Source organism: Polypterus senegalus, chromosome 3 (assembly GCF_016835505.1).
Source record: "Polypterus senegalus isolate Bchr_013 chromosome 3, ASM1683550v1, whole genome shotgun sequence".
In the NCBI taxonomy this organism is placed as follows: Eukaryota; Metazoa; Chordata; class Cladistia; order Polypteriformes; family Polypteridae; genus Polypterus; species Polypterus senegalus.
In genome coordinates this window covers 187,028,776-187,053,961 of record NC_053156.1, presented here as the reverse complement: position 1 = coordinate 187,053,961, position 25,186 = coordinate 187,028,776, and the positions used below count along the sequence as shown (strand labels likewise).

At 37.9% G+C, this 25,186-nt stretch overlaps 1 protein-coding gene across 8 annotated transcripts in view; it reads right to left on the bottom strand.

Moving 5' to 3' along the window:
* Window positions 1-25,186, bottom strand: part of otofa (otoferlin a) — a 565,861-nt gene that overhangs the window by 117,574 nt on the left and 423,101 nt on the right. For all 8 annotated transcript variants that reach the window (XM_039748301.1, XM_039748300.1, XM_039748302.1 and 5 more), the window contains exons 15-23: window positions 24,667-24,890; window positions 23,463-23,571; window positions 22,162-22,348; window positions 21,110-21,230; window positions 12,560-12,660; window positions 12,012-12,102; window positions 11,102-11,218; window positions 6,887-7,039; window positions 4,990-5,179 (exon numbers count right to left, since the gene is read on the bottom strand). In XM_039748301.1, the coding sequence (XP_039604235.1) occupies window positions 4,990-5,179; window positions 6,887-7,039; window positions 11,102-11,218; window positions 12,012-12,102; window positions 12,560-12,660; window positions 21,110-21,230; window positions 22,162-22,348; window positions 23,463-23,571; window positions 24,667-24,890 (1,293 nt within the window). The remainder of the gene's footprint in view (window positions 1-4,989; window positions 5,180-6,886; window positions 7,040-11,101; window positions 11,219-12,011; window positions 12,103-12,559; window positions 12,661-21,109; window positions 21,231-22,161; window positions 22,349-23,462; window positions 23,572-24,666; window positions 24,891-25,186) is intronic.

Genomic DNA, 25,186 nt, shown 5'->3' with positions numbered 1-25,186 from the left:
TTGCTTGTACACCCTGTACAAATCCAGATGTCCTGCCTCTGCTGCCCCCACTGATACTTAAAGGCACGTCAACCTGTAAGTAGGCATTCACTACAAAACCTGTGTCTGAGAGAGACACACAGCTCCTCCGCAGAAGTGACTATATTCAAAACAGACCCTGATGGTCCATCCTTGTTGGCTTTTTCCCAGCTCAATAACATTTTTTCCCCCTCTGTTAAACATGGTTTTTGTCTTGTCCTTTTTTATTACACACTAGGCTGACCCACCTTTTAAGGCGACCGACTTTTAAGTTGACCACTTCTTAAGGCAATTCAATATGTAGATCAATTTCATATTTTATACAAACTCATTAATTTGGTTATATTGCATTTGAGCGGTATTACTTTAATACTCGAAGTTTCTGTTATTTTTGTGATGAAATTTAAACTTTTTTTCTATATTGAGGTCGCCCTTTTGAACCCCCCTGATATTTACTACGCGGTGAGGCATTTGTACTCCATCAACATTAATTATTTCCAGAGACATAATTTTGTCTATTTTTCCTATCCATCGCGCACAAAAGCAAGGGAACGATGGGAGCACCAGAACTCTGCTCACATCATGTCGCCGTGCCTCAAGCTGCAAGTAGTAAGTCTGTGATAAGCGGAATACCTCTACGCTTTCCACTCACGGGACGGAAGGACGATCCCGACCGCTTTTATATAGTAAGAAAGAAGAAGAAGATATTGCACAGTCTGGAGTAGAAAATCATCTTTTACCTGGAAAAACGAAACTACAAATCCCATCGTGCATTGCAAAATGGACGGGCGCGTGTGAAACTCCGCGCCTGTGTAGCACTCACGGGACGGAAGGACAATCCCGACCGCTTTTATATAGAAGGGTAATATTGAGTTTCAATTAGATTTGCAATTCTATTGCACATAATTATCTTTTGTGACTTTATTTCAGCTGGCGGCCTGCCCAGGGTTTGTTTACTGCCTTGTGCCCTGTGTTGGCTGTGATTGGCTCCAGCAGACCCCCCGTGACCCTGTATAGTGGGTTGGATAATGGACGGATGGATAGGACTTTATTTCACTTATTCCATTATTTTAGTTAATTCATTCTGTGAAATTAGAACATTAGAACAATCTAGATGACAACAGGACATTTAGCCCAACAAAGATCACCAGTCCTATCCATTTAATTCGACTAAAATAACATCAAGTCTAGTTTTGAAAATCCCTAATGTCCTACTGCCTACCATACTTCTTGGCAGCTTATCCCATGTGTCTATGGTTCTCTGTGTAAAGAAAACTTCCTAATGTTTGTGCAAAATTAACCCTTCATACGTTTCTGACTGTATTCCCATTTTCTCAATGAACTCATTTTAAAATAGTCTTGATGCAATGTACTAATTCCCTTCATAAATTTAAATACTTCAATCATGTCTCCTGTTGTTTGGTTTAAACTGAAAACGGCTAGGCTCTTGTAATCCTTTCTCATAAATTCATTTCCTGCCTCCCTGGAATCAGCCTAGTTACTCTAGTTTGGACTTTTTTTCAGTGCTACTATGTGCTAGTAAAATAAAAAAAAAATGCAATAATACATCAGAGTATACTTTCTATATTACTGAAACTGCTATTCCACTGTTAAGTTAATATATGATAAATATCTGAAATAAAGGGAATTGTTAGAAGTTTATATGAGCAGGTGGCCCACCAGTTACTTTTCTGAACAACTCTGATATTAAAAGCAGTTATAACAAGGACAAGCAGCCCAGGTTATGAATCAATATGTTTAGTTATTCAGGAAAGTATTATTTACACAGTCCATTCAAAAATCTAAAAAAAAAACTTCCAAAAGGGAATTAAGATGCATTATATCATAATCAGCACTTAAAACCAAATCCCTACCCAGATCAGAGACCTAAGTGAACAAAAGTCTCATAAAATAGTTCCTTACATATATTAAAATGTAAAAAAGAAAACAGCTACCCAGCAGACTTATTTTGGAAAAACATTAATACAATGCCAAATTCTAAAAAATTATTTGCATGAATCTATCTATCCATCCACCATCCAACCTGCTATATCTTAACACAGGGTCACGGGGTCTGCTGGAGCCAATCCTAGCCAACACAGGGCACAAGGCAGGAACAAATCTCAGGGAAGGGCACAAGACCACCGCAGTGCATGAATCCTTACAAAAAATATTTTTCAGATGTTACATAGTATAATCATCTCCTCACTGAGTTATGGAAAGTGGGATAGGATTCTTAAAATAAAACAAAATGTCAATGAGTAAGTAATGTAATGCAGATTTTCACAATGAGTATCACTACATAGGGCGGCACGGTGGGCACCAGGGCTCGTTTCCCGGGTCCTCCATGCGTGGAGTTTGCATGTTCTCCCCGTGTCTGCATGGGTTCTCCGGACGCTCCTGTTTCCTCCCACAGTCCAAAGACATGCAGATTAGGTGGATTGGCGATTCTAAATTGGCCCTAGTGTGTGCTTGGTGTGTGAGTGTGTTTGTGTGTGTCCTGCGGTGGGTTACCACCCTGCCCGGGATTGGTTCCTGCCTTGTGCCCTGTGTTGGCTGGGATTGGCTCCAGCAGACCCCCGTGACCCTGTGTTAGGATATAGTGGGTTGGAGAATGACTGCATAATCTTGTCCAATTTGATTTATTCCAAACTGTGCTGTTAAAAAAATAGGAATAAACTGCAATTCTTGCAGTATCTGACATTGATCAATTATTTTATTAAACAAAGTATAGAACAACAACAGGAAATATATGGTAAAGCACAATTATAATGGTAGAACAACCCCGTATACTCCATGTAACCACATCCAACTCTGTCTCTGCCTGAGCCAAAGAGCAGATACTGTCTTCTAACAGAGATATGATTTTAATAAAATTTGTTTCAAGGTCATTTGGACATTCTGAAAGGTTTTAGACATCAGGGAATCTCCATGATTATTTTAAGTTACTGACTCTTGGCATTTGTTAACAATTATTGTGTTATGTGTTGGATTTACTTCAACAACATTTCCTTTATGTGCTGGCAGTGCCATTTTGAGTACTAGTTGCTAAGGCACAGATCCTGGTTGCCATGCCATGTCCATGGAAGTCATATAATATAATGTCATTGGTGCAATGATTTAGAAGGTGGCACAGCATGCTTAGAGACATCAGAGGTCAGGTATATTTGCCTCTAGTTCTTCAGTTTAAGAATTTACTACAAATTTTGCCCAGCAATTTTAGTATTTGTGCCTGATTCTTTTGATCTTCTTGTTTTGTATTTTGCTATGCACAAGTTTAGGATCCATCTTCTGATCCCTTTTTGCCAGGTTCTTTTGTAGCAGGGATGGTTTGGGTTTAAAAAAAAAACACATGGATGATGAGAGAGGGGGAGAAAAGGAATTACAATCACACCACAAGGTACAAAAAGCAAGCTGTCCTTTTACTAATTATATATCAATGTTTTATAAGATTGTATGGATTTATTTTCATTGTTACTTATTCAATGTTAATATTAATATTCTTACCCAATCTTATGTTTTTTTTTCTTGTAACTTTCTCTTTGATATCTTGTAAAGCATTTTGTTCTACATTCTTTGTATGAAAATGTGCTATATAAATAAATGTTGCTGTTGTAGTTGATTCATTTGTGGACTGGTTAATTTGAGATATTGACATTTCAAGATTAATCATATTGTAGAAGGAAAAGCAGCACTTTTCCATGGTAACAAGCTCAGAGTCCTCCCAGTGGGAAGCAGTAGTTTGGCTGCCAGAAGACCAACATAGAATAATTTATGTTAGTGAGAATTACATCATAAAAAATTAGGTCTAACAGAATGAAGGTTTGAGTTAATAGTGGAATACTTACAGAAAGAAGAAACAGATATTTCAGAACAAAAGGAAATAAATAAGAGCCTATGCTGAATTATATGTTGATTGAATGTGTTAGTATTCTGGAGGAGAATCTAAAATCGGAGAACATAGTGCCCCTGGAAAGATGAAAAGGGAGAGGGGATAAGTTGTTGGTCTAAGACGAAATAGATGGATGGGTTTGCAAGATGTTTTATAAAATAATAAGTAGAAAGATACAAGGTGAAGAAGAGTAAGAAAGGAAATGCAGCGACTGAATAGGCAGAGTTAGGTGAACCCCATGACCTGTCCTGAACACAGATCAGAGCTGATGGTTGAAGAAGAAAGTTGCACTTGACAATAAAACAAACCCGTGGAATGGAATGTCATGAGCCTCGAAGCATCAGATCAACAAACAAGCTAAAACTACTAAGTGCCACAAAGAGGGGGAAACAGTACACAAGGTCAGCTGCTTATAGAAAGAGCAAGGTTGTGGAAAATGGGAGCAAATGCGTCTTATGTTTCAACAGGTAAAAGGAGATTTTCCAAACAAATTTAGAAACTGATGACATATGGCAAGATGGATGCCAAGTGCAGACTTGGTGTTTTAGATTTTAGGGAGTCAAAAAAAATATTCTAAAGAAACAATGGCAGATTCTAAGTCCATTGTCATAGCCAGGTGTCTGTGTTGGACAGTTTTTAAACTATATACCATAGTGTGCACATATTGATGAAAATGCATATTAGGAATTATTGAATTCTATTTCTTGTGTCAGATATTAATTGAGAGGTCCCTTTTCTAGTGATGCCTAAGATTGCACAGAATAACCTCCAGAAATACTATCTATAATCTTTCAATACCATGTACAAGATATTCTAGCATAGATACTGGAACATTATGGAAGATCAACCCTAATTTATTTTGCAATGATTTATTTTAACTAAATGAGTTGTCATATCTTACTGGCAATCAGGAATTAAATGTGTTTTTGTGCTGCAGGTATATTTGTGATTTAAAGTGTATATTTTATGACTGAAGCTGCATTTGACCTATTATATTGTACATGTGATACATGATAACTATGCATGAAATACATTTTATTTTTTTAATAAACTTAACACAAAAAATAAAGAACACTTACTGGTATAGGTAAGGCTGATAGGTGGGAAGGACTGCAAACCTGGGCCTTTCAAAGCTTTATTTTCTTCAAAGCCATTGGGGAGACCACTTAAGAAATCTTTGCGCTGCTTGTTGAGACCCAGCCAAAGGTAAATCTCCATTTTTGCCTGCACAGTCCAACCAGCAGGTCCAAAACCTTTCTTACCAGGTAGCTGCAATTGTAAAAAATCAATTTTTACAATCCAGAAAAAGAAACATAGCTACTGTGCCAGAGAAGGCACAATATACTGAAAAGGGAAAAAACAGCGTCAGTCATTATATTAAAGCCTAATTCAAAAGGCTCCATGTTGTGTTATCGTTTAATTGGTAAAAAGACTGAAAATTACACATTACTCTTTCATTTTTAATTGTCTGTTTTAACAACATTTACTTATTATTACATACTTGTGCATGTTACTAAAGGAAAGTATAATTTAACAAAGCTATGAAAAACATTTCAAACCACCTTAAAATAGTGTTATGAGAAGGAATTCTTTCTCCTTTTCACTTATGTTACTTATTTGGGATAAATGTATGCCATGTCACCAAATAGGCAATGAGGATCCAATCAGCTGTCCATGGCTAATTCCAGGCTCTGAGTGCTACTTTTTGAACTTTATAGTAATTCTATCTATCCATTAGTGCCTAATGAACTTAATTTGTTCAACTTCAAAGTATAACACCAAAGATTCAGTGGACATTTCTGTAATTAATCACTGTTTTATTCTTATCTATGGGCTTGTGACATCTGCCCCTTACTTCCTCTGCTGCTCAGATGATTGCAAACTAGGGAAATCTGCTGAGACTCCATAGGAGTCAATTCTAATAGTTTAAGAGGTAGGATTATTACTTCACTTGGGTCTGAGCATGCCTAAGACTTTTCAAAAATGTGCACTCTGTAGTTACACTGACAAAGTAGTTCAATCAGCTGCACTGAATTAAGTTCAAATTTTTAATGAGTTACAGAAATGTGAAATACATCTATATGTGATGAACATCTTTTGTTCAATAGGCTTTTGTTTTCTGTTGGGTGTAGCCTTCCACAGAATGAGTTGTTCCAAGGACTGAGAACTTTCACATTTATATACAGTACATTCCAAAATCACTGACTCTGGAGTCACTCAAAGACATAATATTTAGATACTTTAATATTTTGGTTCATGACCATTAGGAACTGTTAAACTTGTGAAAACTTAAATTTGTCTAGTCCCTATTTTATCCTGAACTGGTATGTAGCCTACATGGAAGCAAGATGATAAATTAATGAGACAATATTTTTCAACAGTTAATGTTCAGTTAAGGAAGAAAAGATTATGAAATAACTGCTATATTAACTCACAATAATTCACATATTAAGAATTTTTAATGAATAGTTACTTTATTAACAATGTTTGAAACACTTAATGAATGTGTTACAGTTAAGGTAAAGATAAACTTTAAATGAGAAACTTCAGGGAATTGTTGCAAAACATGCAAGAGGTTTTGATGCTAAGCTTATTCAAATGCTGTGCATTTTTCTGTAAATCAGTAAATACCATATTAAAATGGTAATTTGTTATGGACACAAGCTTTTGTAAGTGAAATAAGGTAATTAATCCATAAAAATACAAAGGTGCTTTTGTTAAAGTTAAACACATCCCATAGAGCAAATACATCTTCCTGAATTGTGCAGTACCTTACAGAAGGGCTCTTTCAATTATTTTATTAGAATTTCTTCATTTACTATGCAAGTAACGGGTTAAAATTTACACTGCTATATTCTCTACCAGATTGAAAGTAATAGCGACATAAATGGCTCTAATTCTCTAAAATGTTACAGTACTACAGTATTTTTTAAACAAACTTAAACTAATCCTGTAACCTGAATTACATACAAGTACCTTAAGGAAGACTGTCTTGACTTTCCCACACTCCTTTCCCATCTCTTCATCTACTATGGAGTACAAAATATCCTTGGAGGGAATTCTGGCGTATGCAATACGTTTGTTATTGCTTATCATCCATATAAACACTTCAGGAATACTGTGCTGAGGCTGATGATCAAGAAGGAGACAGAAAAACAATGAAAAAACTCCTGCATGTCTTTTCAAAAAAGTCAAAGTCAAGGTAAAAGTGAGAAATATAATACACACCAGTTATTGCCAATAAACATTTTTATGACCTATACATTGTGAAATATTTAAAAGAACAAGGATTTTTTTGTTTATGTAATGTGAGTGAAATTTTCAAATGATACAGAAATGTATGTTTTTGTCAGTGCATAAAGTTAATTCTTTGTCCTTGTGGAAGGGTGCTATTTATGAGAAATCTGTGGACTAGTATACCCTAAAAGTTACCCTAAAAGGCTAGTTTGGAACCTGGCGACGGTGTGGGTCAGCTTCATTTTACATCTTCCATTTTGGGAGCCTCTTGAACCCGACACCATTGATAGTCATGACTGAGATGAGTGCTTTTACTAAAAGAAAATAAAAACAAGTGTCCAAAAAGTGCAGTGCTCCAAAAATTGTCAATAAATAAATAATCCATAAAACATGAATTGGTGGAGGTTAAAATAATTAAATAAAGAATCCATAAAAATTAGATTAAAAGAACTGCCAGGAAACTGTCTTTAAAAACCATGAGCCCGGGTGCAGTCCTTAAAAACAGGCATCTCCTTGACTAAACACAACACGGGCTCCTGCAGCAAAGGAGGCAACTAACTTGCAGATCAGCCCATCTTCAGCTCAGGCCCCTTGTAGCCCTTTGTGGCTCCAGGCAGGGCACCACATCAAGCCTCTGACTTCCGCTACCAGGCTTGCATCCTTATGGTCCATGGCACCACGCGCAGAATGCCTCTCTCAGCCTCACTCCCCTGCAGCCTCACTTTAACTCTATAACTGAGCAGCGCCTCGGCCACTCCATCTCCCAGGTCACTCAGCTGGAGTGTGCCATCAGTCCCAAGCACCATCTGTATGCTCCAAAGGAACTTACTCCCAGCTGTCTGCATTCTCCTCCTTTCTTGAACTCACTTGCACTGGATCTCTCTCTCGCTCCTGCCTTTTCTCTCCATCTTTTAATTTCCAACCTTTTTCCTTTCTTTTTTTCAATTCCTTTCTGATTCTTTCCCCATCATGCTCTCGCACTTCCCTTTTAAAGCGTGGATAAGGCATAACTCAGGCAGTCAGCAGGTTACAGCATCAATTAAGGTCATGGGCGATCCTGTATCTGTGCACTATGTGCAGAGCCATCCGCTCCCCCATCACACAAGGGAACTGCTCCGACCACATTAGCACGTCCCAACCTGAAGACACTAGTCTGGCAATTATTTATTTAAAACTATGCCAACCAGCCGCAGATCTCACCACAAACCTATTTTGAATCCCTGGCTATTGAAGGATAAGACCCCGTTTTGAGCAAGTGATCTAATCCCAGCATCTCTGTTTAATGACCCTTACTAGGACTGTTCAGCATTAGTGTTCCAATGCAATGTGGACCTGAAGTGAGTTATTAGGAACTCTCTACTGCTGGTGTGCTTACATTTGCCAGACAACTCTACATAGAGGAATTAGACAAAAGTAAAGTTCAGGCATGGAAGGAGTATAAGGATCACAGGGAGACTAACAAACTATTAGTGATTCAGGAGCGGTATGTGGAATATTACTCGGGTTAGTCACAGCACAGGTCAGAACTGCTGGCCTTAACAAGAATAACAACAGGGCATTGTTGGCGCGCCTGGGCCATATGCGCACTCTTTCTTAAAAGAAGGCAGTGCTAGAAACATTTGATGAAGTAGGTCCCTTTTCATAGATTAAGTCATTGCAATGACTGTATAAATTCATAGGTGCAAAACTGCAGGGGCGTATATGATCTAGAAATAAAAGGTAATGAATATAAATGGAATGTCTTCGTAAAATTGCATCTATAATGTTGTTTGGAAGATGGGCATATTTGCTCTGGACTGGCATATTGCAATACCGATCTCCAGTGAAGAAAGAAAAGGAATGGAGAGTTTCTTAATGTTAATTATTAAAGAATCTCGCTCCTCAAGCATTGAGACTCCAGTTGCTAACAAAATTTCACTCAGAAGTAGCAATGCTGATTCTGTGGTTGTAGTGCAGTAGTCCTTTGTTTTTGCCTACACTCAGATAAGATTTACAATTGCTCACCAAGGATATCTAGTGGAGGTGCTGAAGGAATGTTGGGTTGTTAGTCAGCTGTTGCACAGCATTTGGCCTCTATTTAAAGGAGTAAATAAAAACTGTATTCACATTTTGGTCACTAAGTTGAATCAGTTTAGGTAAGTAAACATTGCATTTATGCATTGTATAATAATATTATTCCTTAAGGTTCATTGTATTGTGACTCCTGGAATTTGCTGGAACATGCTGAGTGAGAAGCAGTCAAGATAAGAATCCAGTAGGAGGTGGATATTGCTGCTAAGAATAGGGAAGTCTAGTCTGCCCTATGCATCCTATTACCATGACAACCCTCAAAAACAACTATGGATGAAAAACTTGATGAATCTATATAACCAGACACAGTAACAATGACAAAGCTGTGACAAAATGCTACATTCTGTTTTACATGTAGGCAAAGGAATATAAATTCAACACAACATACAGTTGGTTCATAACCATGTATAATTAAAATATGTTGACTGAGTAGACCCCAGAGGTTAGGTTAAAGAATTTCATTAGAAGATAAAAGCTGATGTAATTGTAACCTCAGATGACAATAGTTCTTAATAACAAACAGTTACATTTATAGGATTTACATTAGCTTAAAGGTGTAGCATAATTACCCACAAGACATGAGATTTTCACTGTAGTTCTCAGACCAAAAATGTAATCTTTGAATGTACATTTAATGTCACAAATAACTGGAGTTTTCGTGCCATTATCAGTAGAATATTGTCCAAGTAGTATTTCAGAGGGTGTAGTAGCACAGTCTGTTACAATTGTGTGTTAAGACAGACAGAGGGATTTTAAGTAGTCATTAGAAGTTGGGACTGCTACAGAACATCTAGATTGTAACCTATTAGTTGTCCTCTGAAGAAGGCCCACTGATATTCCCTTTATCAGTTTTTGCTATCCTAAACTTTAAATTTAAACCTCTACCAGTTTACTGCTTATCTTTTCACCATTTTAGGTCACTCATTATATTTCAACTGATTAAATTTGAAGAAAAATTGGAAAAATTGAGGTGTTCTAAAATTTTTGACAGGTAGTGCATATATTTTTTTTGTCACACATGTGTGTCGAGCAATCACCTTCTGGGCTCATCACAGGTATGTAATACCACCACAGGATGAGAAGGGGCAATGTCACTAACAGTATCATCATCTTCTTCCTCCACAGAAGATACCCAAAGAGGGCAACTGACACCCTCCACTTCCAGTCTGAGCCCTATAAAGCCCAGACATCCACAAAAGGAGGCGTCTTATTTTGATTTTGAGTCAACTGTAAAATGTAGCTCCACCAAGCCAGACTTGCTCATCCAAGCTACTCAAACAGAGCCTCAAAGGCCATAATTTTGTTTGTTTTTTGTTTGAACCAGAAATTTATACAGGGTGATACACACACACACACGAGGTGTGACAATTTAATTCCCAGAATGGCTGTGTACTGTTAACTGTGTGACTCAAATCTTTACAGATAAATAGAAATGGTTTGTGGCTTGAAGTTGTGACTGATCTTTCTGCAAATGAACATATGTTTAACAGGGTTATTATGGGTGATGAAACATAGTTTTTCCAGTAAGGCTGAGAAACAAAACAGCTAAACAAGCAGCACATAATACACGGTTAACCACAGTTGAGGAAAAAAAAGAAAAAAACACACAAGCAAGAACTGCAAGTGTGCAGGCTAGAAATATTCAAATATTAAATAAGTTTTAATAATGAAGTTTTATTGATAACTCTGTCTGTTCATAAACCTGCACAAGGAAGAAAAAAAAACTTTACAAGGGTGTAGTCCATGATTATCTTTCTTACTTATTCATGTACTAATACAACACACATGGGTTGAATACTAATACATACAATTCTGATACGAATACACAGCATACTGTAAATTCACTCACAAAATATCAAAATGTAAATAAATATTAATAGTTACCTCTTCAGCAAGAAAGCGTAGCTTCTGAAGGAAGTTTTGAACAAGCTTTAGCTTATCTTTAACTGTGTTTTTCTTCACCTGAGACCGAATAGTTTTAGCCTGCTGACTCATATTTTCCTGAGCAGAAAGTGAAAACAGAAACAGAAAAAATAGTCCTAAAACTTTGAAACAAAAAGCAGTATACTCTATAAACTTTATATATATTGTACAGCAATGCTGATACAAAAATAAATCAAACAGACACTTTTAACCTTCTTTTTTCATAATAGGCTCATGGGAAACTGAAATACATCCTAGCAAATGAGGCACAAGGCAAGAACAAAGCCTGAATTGGACACTATCAAAAATTACCTACACTCATATACACTGAAATTGTATAAATTCACAAATTAAACTAAAGGATACATATTTTTGAATGTATAAAGAAACCAGAATGTCCATGTAGGCATTGGAGAACTACAAAAGCACCAGAACACTTAAAGTATAAGCTACAGTTGTGAGGCAGCAGTGGAAATCACTGAATCAATATGCCACCCTTACAATAACAATACTATTCATATAAACAGTCTATTAAGGGAAATACTGAATATAATAAAAACACAAAAACATAAATAAATAAATAACTGTTTGGACTATGTTTATCTGCTGCTATCAGGAGTGTGTTTGACTGTATTTATTAGGAAAGAAGTCAATAAACAAACATATTTAATAGAAATTCAAATGCATCTGATCTGAACAAATACGATTACCTGAGTAATTAACATACAGAAGACACAAATAAATAAATGGCTGCTTATATATTGCTGTAACACTCTGATTTATATAAAAGTTGTTAAAATACAATTAAATTTGCTTTCTGTATGTAAAGTTCATTGGACTATCCTTGTATTATAAATTTTATAACTCATACCAGCTCTCTCATGCAGAATTTGAGTCTCTCTCTGTCAAGTTTTGTCCTCCCAGCCTGATTTTGGTCCTTGTCTGCTAGTGTTACAAAACGACTGCAAAATAAATGGAAAAAGCTGGATTTAATAAACCTCTATTCTACTTAAAGTACATAATAAACTTTATTCCATTTCTCAGGGGGCTGCATTCATTTTCAAAAATGACACATAAGATGAAATAGCTGTAAAAGTTACAACAAATAGTTAAACTGTTTGAACATTTTTACTACAGGGAAATTATTATATGAAACTATCATTTCACATCATTAGATACATCAATCCAACCAAGAACACATCAAATCCACTTTTTCCAACAAATAAAAATGGCTAGTGAAATATGGGTAAGGAAACAGCATTTTATCATGTAAAAATCACAGCAGAAATAATCTCATTAAAACATGAATACAACAATGTTATTAGGTTCCCCTTTGAATACTCTGAGAACTGAACAGTAAAAAGCAGTAGCCAAGACTGCTCGATAAAAGAACTTTTTAGTATAGGTTGCAGCCCTCACCTGCATCCACTACCTAATTCTTCTAATACTCCTCGGAGTCTGCGTTCTGGATATGCTTTCTCAGTTTTTATGATCTCCTGCACGTCATTTAATCCCTCTTCCTAAACAGTTAATGGAAAAAAAAATAATTCAGTTATAATTCCACTGCAAAAATTGGCTAATTGAATATTTTCAGAGAACATACTGTTTAAACACATTGTCTTCAAAAATTGACCTAATGTCACAGTTATATCAATTAAAATAGAGAACTCGTCATGTTGTCACACCAAGTATATACTGTAGTTGTGTTCTTGTAATTCCTATACACAGTAGTGTAGTGGTGTCTGGAGCAGTATACTGTAAATTTAGCCCCAAAATTTTTTATCAGCCTACACAGCAAAAGTGTCCCATTATTAATAGTGACAGTCTTACATATTTAGTTCCCACTAGAAAGGGACAGTACTATTTACATCTGCTGCCTGACTTCATTCACTTCAAAGATCATTATGAGATCAACAAACCAGAGATGTAGATTTTGCAGATCTGTCTGGTTCATAGATTACAGAGCGATTCAACTGCATAATGCATACATTTTCTTAGTCCATGGGGAAAGTAGATTCTTTTGTAAACAGTGTCTTAGAATATCTCATCTACAACTGATAGTGAAGGCCAGAGAGTGACACAATTATAAAATTAAAATGATTTGTCAGTGGCAGTATGCGAAAAATACTGGTGGTACAGAGGCCCATTTCATTATTAGTAGATACATTTAACATGAAGCCAACGCCATTTCAGTCAGAGATACATTTATTTTTACAAAATTTAAACAGCGTTTAAATGCACCCAACCGGAATTTGTTGACAGCTAGAAGCTTTGATGCTACTGAAAGTCAGGGAAGCTAACTTAACACTAGCAACAGCACGAGCAAATTGGAATAACAAAAAATAAACGAAACTAAATAAAGTTTCTAGTTAATGCTGTAGAAACGCTGTATTAACATAATTTACAAATCTTGTTGATATAAAGTACTCACCATGGTTGATGTGTTCTTCCATTGAATTTGCAACATCGATCGGAGATTTAGCACCTCCACCATCAGCACCCCCTCCTACTGGGGTTGGGGACCGAGAGGCTTTGGGTTTTGGCTACCTGTCCGGCTGGATAGTAGCAATAATGTAGCTTCACAAGTTCGTTTGTTCTGAAAGCTAATTTTTGTTTGTATGCTTCGCTTCATTTCACTTTTAACTTGGTTATATTAACTTTTCACGTGAGGACATATTTTGGTGTGTAACAATGGACCGACAGGATGGTTGCGGCAAAGGATATTTTTCCCGGTTTAGCAAAGGAACGGCATGTTCCGCTCTACTCTGCCTCTGATTGGCGTAATCCGCTTGCCCTAACCAACCGTTAGTTCTCCCAAAACGTAACCAAAACAGACAACTATGGCAGAAAAAAACGTTACGTGCCTGCAGCGTGTCAGTGTGGATGTAGACTGCCACAGTGTGTGGACTGAAAAGTGCTGTATACCCGCGTATACCCTGTATTACACTGCTGCAAAAAAAAAAAAATTCAGCAAATATCTCAACATTTCTTATACCAAATAAACAAAGTCCTATAGTCAGACATCTAAAACTGGAGACAAATCAGAAGGGTCAGCTTGTTGGATCTTGTCATGGATGATTTATCATAGCCAAAGATGCAATTGATTTCCTAACTTGATAATGAAAAACAGTGAAATACAAAACACATATACTGGAGGAGTGATAAGACATTGCATTCTATGTTGAAATCACAATTTTCCCTAATAAAGGCTGGTGGGAGGATCAATTTATAACAAAAGGCTAGGGATTCATAATGTAACAGTTTTGTGGTGTGATTATATGGCAGAATTTGATTTTATGTTTAGCAATGTTTAAATTCTACAATACTTATGAGTGCCATGGCTGATGTTTATTTCATTCCAGAACACAGCAACAAATACAACCTAATGCAGTGGCTTTCCTAATCACCATATCTTAATCCAACTAAGAATCTGTCTGATTGGCTGGAATTAGATATTTGGAATAAAAAAACAGTACTGTACAAGATATTGTGCAATAAGTATGAGACAAACTCCAGGCTACATATGGCATTCTGTGAAACACATCTGATACCTTGTTGAGGCCAGATCCTGCCAAATTCAGACTATTAAATTTTTTTTTAATTCTCCAAATGGTATATCAAACTATGGAAGAAAACCACAACAAAACATTAAGATAAATGATACTTCTCTTGACTGCAAGAAAAATAAGATTTTGAAAAACAGGAAAAAGTTTAGACAAAGTTTATTTTGCTGCCAAGACTACAAAATCCCAAACAAGGTGTTAAAAAAAGACAAGACCATGGGCTCCAAAATATTTTTAGGCCAAGGACCATAAATCATTATACCATCTGGTCAGGGTCCCCCACAAATATAAACTCAAATTTTGCAAAGTAGAGAATGATAATGGATCTTAGTTACTATACAGCATGATTTTGTATAATGGTAGACTTATTAATCAAAATAAATGCTTAACTACATTAGACTATTAACATATTTGTGATGAAATGTTTTGTGATATCTCTAGAACAGGGTTTCTCTTTTTTTTCTTGGCATGCCTTCTCCAGGAATTTAACATTCTGAAATACCATAAATTGTTTGGTCTTAAATTGTTAAGTATGGAACCCTTAGCAGGCATGAACAACTAATGAACAACTTGATATTTTTTGAGTTGGTGGGTTTCTTTTAATTCCTCTTAAGTAAGACCATTTTTAAAATTATTCTTCTTTTAAGTTAAAGCTTAACACCATCCATCAATCCATCCATCCTCTTCCGCTTATCCGAGGTCGGGTCGCGGGTGTAGCAGCTTAAGCAGAGAAGCCCAGACTTCCCTCTCCCCGGCCACTTCTTCCAGCTCTTCCGGGATAATCCCAAGGCGTTCCCAGGCCAGCCGGGAGACATAGTCCCTCCAGCGTGTCCTGGGTCTTCCCCGGGGCCTCCTTCCGGTTGGACGTGCCCGGAACACCTCACCAGGGAGGCGTCCAGGAGGCATCCTGATCAGATGCCCGAGCCACCTGATTCCTCTCGATGCGGAGCCCCTACTCTACTCTGAGCCCCTCCCGGATGACTGAGCTCCTCACCCTATCTTTAAGGGAAAGCCCAGACACCCTGCAGAGGAAACTCATTTCAGCCGCTTGTATTCGCAATCTCGTTCTTTCGGTCACTACCCATAGCTCATGACCATAGGTGAGGGTAGGAACATAGATCGACTGGTAAATTGAGAGCTTTGCCTTACGGCTCAGCTCTTTTTTCACCACGACAGACCGATGCAGAGCCGCATCACTGCGGATGCCGCACCGATCCGCCTGTCAATCTCACGATCCATTCTTCCCTCACTCGTGAACAAGACCCCGAGATACTTGAACTCCTCCACTTGGGGCAGGATCTCCCCCAACCCTGAGAGGGCACTCCACCCTTTTCCGGCTGAGGACCATGGTCTCTGATTTGGAGGTGCTGATTCTCATCCCAGCCGCTTCACACTCAGCTGCGAACCGCTCCAGAGAGCTGAAGATCACGGCCTGATGAAAAACAGGACAACATCATCTGCAAAAGCAGTGACCCAATCCTGAGTCCACCAAACCGGACCCCTTCAACACTCTGGCTGCGCCTAGAAATTCTGTCCATAAAAGTTATGAACAGAATCGGTGACAAAGGGCAGCCCTGGCAGAGTCCAACTCTCACTGGAAACGGGCTCGACTTACTGCCGGCAATGCGGACCAAGCTCTGACACCTGTTGTACAGGGACCGAACAGCTCTTATCAGGGGGTCCGGTACCCCATACTCCCGGAGCACCCCATACAGGATTCCCCGAGGGACACGGTCGAACGCCTTTTCCAAGTCCACAAAGCACATGTAGACTGGTTGGGCAAACTCCCATGCACCCTCCAGGATCCTGCTAAGGGTGTAGAGCTGGTCCACTGTTCCACGACCAGGACGAAACCACACTGTTCCTGCTGAATCCGAGGTTCGACTATCCGACGGACCCTCCTCTCCAGAACCCCCGAATAGACTTTTCCAGGGAGGCTGAGGAGTGTGATCCCTCTATAGTTGGAACACACCCTCCAGTCCCCCTTTTTAAAGAGGGGGATCACCACCCCGTCTGCCAATCCAGAGGCACTGTTCCCGATGTCCATGCGCTGTTGCAGAGGCGTGTCAACCAAGACAGTCCTACAACATCCAGAGCCTTAAGGAACTCCGGTATCTCATCCACCCCGGGCCCTGCCACCAAGGAGTTTTTGACCACCTCGGTGACTTCAGTCCCAGAGATGGGAGAGCCCACCTCAGAGTCCCAGGCTCTGCTTCCTCATTGGAAGGCATGTTAGTGGGATTGAGGAGGTCTTCGAAGTACTCCCCCCACCGACCCACAACGTCCCGAGTCGAGGTCAGCAGCGCACCATCCCACCATATACGGTGTTGACACTGCACTGCTTCCCCTTCCTGAGATGCCGGACGGTGGACCAGAATCTCCTCGAAGCCGTCCGAAAGTTGTTCTCCATGGCCTCTCCAAACTCCTCCCATGCCCGAGTTTTTGCCTCAGCAACAACCGAAGCCACATTCCGCTTGGCCTGCCGGTACCTATCAGCTGCCTCCAGAGACCCACAGGACAAAAAGGTCCTATAGGACTCCTTCTTCAGCTTGACGGCATCCCGGCGTCCACCAACGGGTTTGGGGATTGCCGCCGCGACAGGCACCGACCACCTTACGGCCACAGCTCCGGTTAGCGCCTCAACAATAGAGGCACGGAACATGGCCCATTCGGACTCAATGTCCCCCACCTCCCTCGGGACGTGGTCGAAGTTCTGCCGAAGGTGGGAGTTGAAGCTACTTCTGACAGGGGACTCTGCCAGCCGTTCCCAGCAGACCCTCACAACACGTTTGGGCCTACCAGGTCTGACTGGCATCTTCCCCCACCATTGAAGCCAACTCACCACCAGGTGGTGATCAGTTGACAGCTTCGCCCCTCTCTTCACCATAGTGTCCAATACATATGGCCGCAAGTCCGACGACACAACCACAAAGTCGATCCTCGAACTGAGGCCTAGGGTGTCCTGGCGCCAAGTGCACATATGAACACCCTTAGTGAAATCTCAGAGTGGGCCTGCTGGAATGGAGTAGAGCAGTATAACTGAAGTTAAACTGACCATGGATGCACTGGGTAGGGAGCTATGTTTTTTAAGGGCCATTTTTTCCCAGTTTTTTTTTTTTTCTTTTGCTGTGTGTGTGTTCCTTCGCATGTCAAACCTGCAGCTGCAGTCAATAACTACATGAATACAGGATGATTTTAATGCAATAACTGAAGAACATTTTGAGATATTAAAAAATAAAAACAAAAGACAAGGAAAGACAACCTTGGCCAGGCTGCTGTGGACGCCCCAGTTCAACATGGTGGCCACACAGAAGAAGGGGCTGTGGCTCCCAGTTTGGAAACATTTGGACTATACAGTACAGGCAAAATAGTTCATCCAATTCATGTAGAATACCAATGGAAAGATGCAGGATGTGAAAAATTCAGTCTTTCAAGAGAGGCCACAGAATTAAATGACTAGCAATGAAGCAAATTAATTTTAAAATCAAAGTGACTAAATAAATAGGAATTTTCAATACCACTACAAGAACAAAAACGTTAGTAAATGTTGTGTTTTCAATTGATGTTAAAAGTTGGGTAAGTCAGAAATATTCCCAATCTGTCTTGTTTGTTTGTAGGTAATACTTAAGTACTGGCCACTAAGATTAGCATCAAGAAAAAACAATTGGTGTTAATAATGTATCAGAGGCTGCAGTACAAGATAATGTACAGGCTGTCCTGTCAACAGATTATATAAAAGATTACAGATTCCATAAAATCCACAATAATGTATAGATGCTGATATGATGAAAAGGAAGAAAAAAGGAAATAACACTGAGAATTACATAACAGGGATTGCAATTATGGTTTACTAGTTTTAGACAAAAATATGCATAAATACATAGTCACATGGACAAAAAAGTATAACAGTTTTGAAAGATGATGCCACCCCGTCAAGAAAATAAAAAAAGACATACAGTATCCCAATTAAAATTATGAGGTAGATTTGTTCAACTGGAAACCACCACTGTATTACCATCTCTTCATTGGCCAAGGCAGAAGGACAAAATACTACTAATATTAGATGTTTCCATGTAATGCAAATCAATTTTTTTTTATTTTTTACTTTCACACCAAGGCAACTCTCTATTTGTCCCCTTAAAATTCCTGTCCTGAAGAGCTACACTTTTGGTGCTTCTTCTTATATTAAATATAAAAACACCAGAAGAAAGGAATTAATTTGAAACAATTCCTCCTTGTTTCTAGAAAACTAAAACTTTTCTTTTTTAAGAGCAACTTCACTTTTTGCTACTGTTTAGCTATTGTTTAGATCAGTGTTTCCCAACATTTTTCTATGGTGGAATACTTTTTGTAACCAAAAACATCCCAAGGATACACCACTATTTTATTAACCACAAACACTTTGTATCTCATACACATGCTCAATTGTCTGAAGGAGCAGAACGACTGGAGAAACTGGTAAAAAAACAGCTAAGGGATCAAACTAGGCACTTAGTGAGCACTTTGATGGCATCTCCTGGCTGCTTCCTCCCTTTGCCTACCCTTCTCTGTCTCAGAGGCAACTCATATTCCCAATATCCACCAGCCCTGTGAGGGACACTGGTGGTTACACACCCTGGCAGCCAGGAGACACATTTAAAGTGCTCTAATATAGCAAATGTGGAGCTGCTTTTATGCCAACCTCCAGGTAGTCCTGTCCCCCTCAGTTTCAGACCCAAGTGTGCTATGCTATTATTTCCATGAAACACCTGGGTAGCCCCCATGGTGCACCACTGTTTCACGACACACTGGCTTATATATATATATATATAGCTTATATATATATTGTGGTCTTTGGCCGGCTTGTTATCCCAGCCAATACCCCCAGGCCGCCAGATGGAGTCGTCCTCCCTGGTATGACGGTGCCCGAAGACCAGCAGGCAATCATGGACTATGTAGTTTTTATACCCGACCCTGCTGGATACCACAGGGGCCACAAGAGGGAGCTGCAGGGAGGACCGAAGAATCATTTGTGCCATATAACCCGGAAGTATGTCATAGGAAGAGTGACGTGCTTCCAGGGTGAGAAGAAGGACTTGTACCTGACCCAGAAGTGATAATGAATCACATGCACTGGGGATTGGGAAGATTTCCGGGTCAGGATGTATAAAAGGACTGTGGGAGCTCCCAGATGGTGAGCTGAGTGGAAGGGTGGCAACACGTCTGGGAGTGGAGGATTGTATTTTTGTATTTGTTATTGATTGTTAATGAGTATAGTGGAGGAGAGGGTGCTTTGTGCACTGTGGCGATTTAATAAAGTCAACGTTTGGACTTTTACCTGGTGTCTGGAGTCGTGGACAGGGGTTCAAGGGAGCGATAGCGCCTCCTATCTGTCACTATATATATATATATATATATATATATATATATATATATATATATCGATCGCGGGGGTTGCATTCCAGAACAAACAGATCTTCCTCTTCAAGGTGCGCGTCAGGAGCGTAGAATGTCAGAGAGAGAGAGTAAAGTAAACAATCAAAAATCAATAGGGCTGTTGCGCTTTAAAGTATGCAAGCACCGCGATAAAGCGGCGCAATGAAGGGATCAATGTGAAGGTAGCCTTTCAACATTTATTTACAGGTGGGTCCGTATCTTCTAAGCAAACAGCCACTGTGCAAACATCCCCTCTGCTCACACCCCCTCCGTCAGGAGCAGATAATTGGGCCAATCATACGCCTCCCTGATGGTATTGCATGATGGATAAGTATCTGCCTGTATTTCTCAGAGAGAGTGAGAGAGACAGAGAAAAGCAAACAATGAAAAATCAACATGGGCTGTTAGAGCTTTTAAGTGTGCGAAGCAGCGCGTGGGAAGCATATCGTATATCATTGAGGAGTTTTATTTAATATGTAATACGTGCTCTGATTGGGTAGCTTCTCAGCCATCCGCCAATAGCGTCCCTTGTATGAAATCAACTGGGCAAACAAACTGTGGAAGCATGTAACATAAATTGAAAGACCCATTGTCTGCAGAAATCCGCGAACCAGCGAAAAATCTGTGATATATACTGTATTTAGATATGCTTACATTTAAAATCCGCGATGGAGTGAAGCCGCAAAAGTCAAAGCGCGATGTAGTGAAGGATCACTGTATATATTCCCAATGGAAATATTTCAAATATGTCAGATGGATGTCTCGACATCTAACACAAATAAATCTATAGGAATGCTTCAGATGTAACCTGGGCAAGACAGAATTGCTTAACAGGTCAAGTAAACTGACCTGGCCTTGGGGAAAAGAAGAAATATATATATATATCATCAAGAACATATACCATTAATCCACATTGGGGTTTGAAATTCTGAATTGCTCTTTAATTTATTCATAGCATTAATTACAAATAATAAATAAAAGGACTGCTTACCAATTTATCTGCAATTTTGTCCATTATGTTTGCATTATAGAGACGTCTCCTCTGATCCTGCCACCAGCTTTTAATGTAGATGCAAGGCTTCTTCTCAAAATAGGGTAAGTGAAAATAATTCCTGACAACAATCAACAAATTAACATTATCTTGCTTTGATATTCCTGTTTTACATCAAAAGTGAGTTTTCAGTATCTTAAAAGAGTTTCTTATATTTAACTTTAAAAGGGCTGTTTAGTAATGATTAGCATTGAGTGGTATTTATAATGCATGCTACTACAGTATACAAGCACTGATTTAGACCAGTATGCTAATAGCTGATTTTTGCTGTTTCAGGTGAATTTTATACTTTTTTTTTTTTTTGATTAGTTGGTGACACTCCTGATGGGAACACCAAAGCACTTGCAGTCCATGTACTTGCCATGGGCCAATTTAGTCAGCAATCAGAATAAGATGTATATATTTGCCACTATTGAAAACCACTGAGACATGTAAAAATGTGTGATGAAACAGCCTAAATTTCTACTTCTCTAACCAAGAAATATTATTTGTTCGAAGCAGACTAAATCCTTTTGCCAGGTGCATTTTTGCTATAAATTAATCTATATTCACAAATAGTATGCAAGGGTTCAGTGAAATATAGGCAAAGTTTGTGAAAGAAAGATTCAGATTAAAATCAGACACTTTAAGATGTCTTTACTCAAAAGGGAGAATAAAAAAGGTGGTCTGCATTATAATAAACTCCTGATTTGTGCTTAAATCCAAAGAATTTTCATTTTGAATGAATTGTAATACTTGAACAGCCTACTTGAGGTGTTTTTGATATATAGCAAAGCAGTTATTGAAACTATCAAATTAAGTTCTGACTTGCATGCAGATTCCATTTTAACATTAAATTATTCTTTACGTTCAGTATGCTTATATCAGAACAGGACATACACCATTGGCCATATTAGAATTCATCACTGTGAGAACTGTTTAAGGGGATTACCATCTCATTTGAGAATAACAAAAGAAAACAGAGTCCAGAATATGTGATATCTAGAACTAACCTGTCAGTGATAACTGGTTTCATTGCTGGAGTACTAGAGACTGAAACCATATCTCCATCATCTTCAGTTTCATCTTCACTGGAGTTCTGAATAAGTTCAGACTCTTCTTCATCACTCTCACCCCCCTCTTTCTTTTTCTTGTGCATGGCTGGCTTGTTTACACCATCAATTTGATTTCCATAATTACCTAAACACAAAAAAGGTTAATATCCAGTATTCAAGAAGCAATCAGATGTGTTTTTTTATTGTCATATATATTAATGGTATAATTATGTTCCGTTAGAAAACTTTAAAAGTATAAATTAAAGATACTAAGATAAAGAAATAATGAGGTCTATGGGAGTGTTGAAGACACTTTGTAAGGTAATTTTTGTATTAGTACTTGTTAAATTATGAATCATGCACCTTATTTTAACTTTACTACTATGACATATGTACATCTTATGTTCTCATGAATTGATCACCTTTTCTTTATCCAGGTAAGTGCTGCATACAAGTTCTATTTCTTCTCTTTCTTCCATCTCATTTAACTACATTTTTAGTTTGATTATAAGAATATCTTTCTATAGTAGCTGTTTAGCCCCAATATTTAATTAAGTGATATACTGTAGGTTTTAGTGCAGTGAAACAAGATCTGAAGTGTTAGGTAGACAAGCATTAGTGTTTCATTGTTTAATACTGCAGTCTACTATATTGTTTCCTGTATTTCTCTTCACTGTGTTGTAATTATTCTTGTTGTTCCATCTAAGAGACATACTACAAAAACTGTACACAACTATTACCATAAATGCATTTGAAGCAGTAAAGAAATAATCAGCTATTCAGTCTCATTTTGCTGGTTTCGAAAACAAAATAAAATTGTTTTTACAGTTTGCAGCTGTAGAATAGCTGCTTTGGGGATAACAGATTTATTTTTCTAATTAGTGTTTTTTTCTAACAAGTTTTTCATTCACATTTAAGTCCCAATGGAAATATTTCAGATGTTAGATGGATGTCTCTACATCTAACACAAATAAATCTATAGGAATGCTTCAGATGTAACCTGGGCAAGACAGGATTGCTTAACAGGTCAAGTAAACTGACCTGGCCTTGGGGAAAAGAAGAAAAAAAAATAAATTGACAAATATAAAAAGAAGAAGATACCAGTTACACTGGAGACAATAAAACTAGGAATTATGGCAATACATAACGAAATTGTCTACCTTTCTTACAGTTCAAGATAAATACAATGTATCATCTTTACTTTAATCACATAATTTTAAAAAACAGAAATAACCATATAATGTTCCTTATATCTTTACCTATTGTCACTTCAAATGTAATTGGCTTATCTCCAATCTTCCTATCAATCATGGTTGCTTCAAGGAATGCTCCAAATAAGAAAAACTCTTCAATTTTCCCAGTGACATTCTAAAGTTAATGCAAGAATTTTTTAAAACATCTTTGTAAAAACAAATATCCAATATATTTTCCAAGAAATAAAAATAATTTTTAAAGAGAATAATAATAGTAGTAGTAATAGTAAAAACCGAACTCCTCTATGATTAAGTCTACATAATATTTTACCAGTAAGAGTTTATAATTTTGAATAGCCAGTGCAAAATATGTGAAAAAAACAGAAGTAAAATTGTTTATTAAATACATTTAAATGTGGATTATATTGTCAAATGCAAGAAGAAAGATTGTATTGTGAACATTAAAGTGTTAGTGATATATGATAAAAAGTACTTTATTCCAAGAAGAATCTGGACAAAATACAAGCTTAAACTAATTTCTGGCAGATGAAATTTAATGTAAGCAAATGTAGGATATTGCATGTAGGAAGCAAATGTTATATTTGCATATACAATGGGAGATCTAAAACTTGAAAATACCAAAAGGAATCATAATGATTTATACATTATTCAGGCACCATTAAGAAGGCTAACAAAATGTTATGTATTTATAGCATGTCATGTACAGTATAAGTCAAAGGAAGTTATTTTTTGACACACTGATTACGTAATGCATGTAGGTTTGGTCTTTGGGGTACAAAAAACAAACATAGCATTTGTTACAAAAAGTCCAGAGAAGAGCAACTAGGCTCATTTCAGGAGTGACAATTAAAAAAAAAATATGTGGAAATATTAAAGGAATTTAACCTTTTCACTTTAAGCATACAGAGATTAAAAGGGGACATGATTAAAGTTTTAAAACAGAGTTGAAAATAAGGCTGGGATATGCAATCAGGAGTGAGGTATAAGCCTGGACAGATAATGCTGTTAGTGTACAATGTAACGCACTTGGCAGGCCAAATCTAGGAGGATACAACAGCCTTAGAGACATTTCAGACAAGGGCTATTTAACTTACAACAAGCAATCTGTTGAGGATGGTAGAGGTTAAGAAACTGCCAATCTACTCATATTTATTCACTTGTTTATTTTCCAGTCATATACAGTTGTAAATTTTTTTCTGGAGAAACTTTAAATTCTCTCAGGTTTCATTCACCTAGGACAGGAGCATACCTCTGAGATATTTTGGATTCCTTCTGTCTGCACATCAGTAGAGCTCATAATCTCAGTGGATGTGGTGTCCAGGATCTCCACAGCAATGCTGATCAGAAGACGAGCTCGAAAGGAAACACCTTCCCCAAGTCCTTCATTTAAATCTTGATGTTCATCCATTAGGGTGTAGTTGCGGGTTGAGCCATACATGTTTACCCAAGCAGGTCCCAGTGTAGGAAGAAATCCTACCAAGATAAGACATTTAAAAAGATGTGCATTAATAAAAACTGCAGAAAAGGTAATGCAAAAAAGTGTAAACACTCTTATTTTTACACAGTTCTGATCAGGCAGGCTTACAAAGTTTTACAAGTTATATTCAAGTATTTAAAGAGTTATATTAGGGTCTTCATTCTTGAAAATAAAATGCCAAGCTAATACACCTAAACTTTAATTTACATTTTTAAAAATTGTTTTTATAAAGAAAGGATTAATGCCCATGGTCTCTAAATTCTCATTGGATTGCCTGAGTCATTTGCCTGGA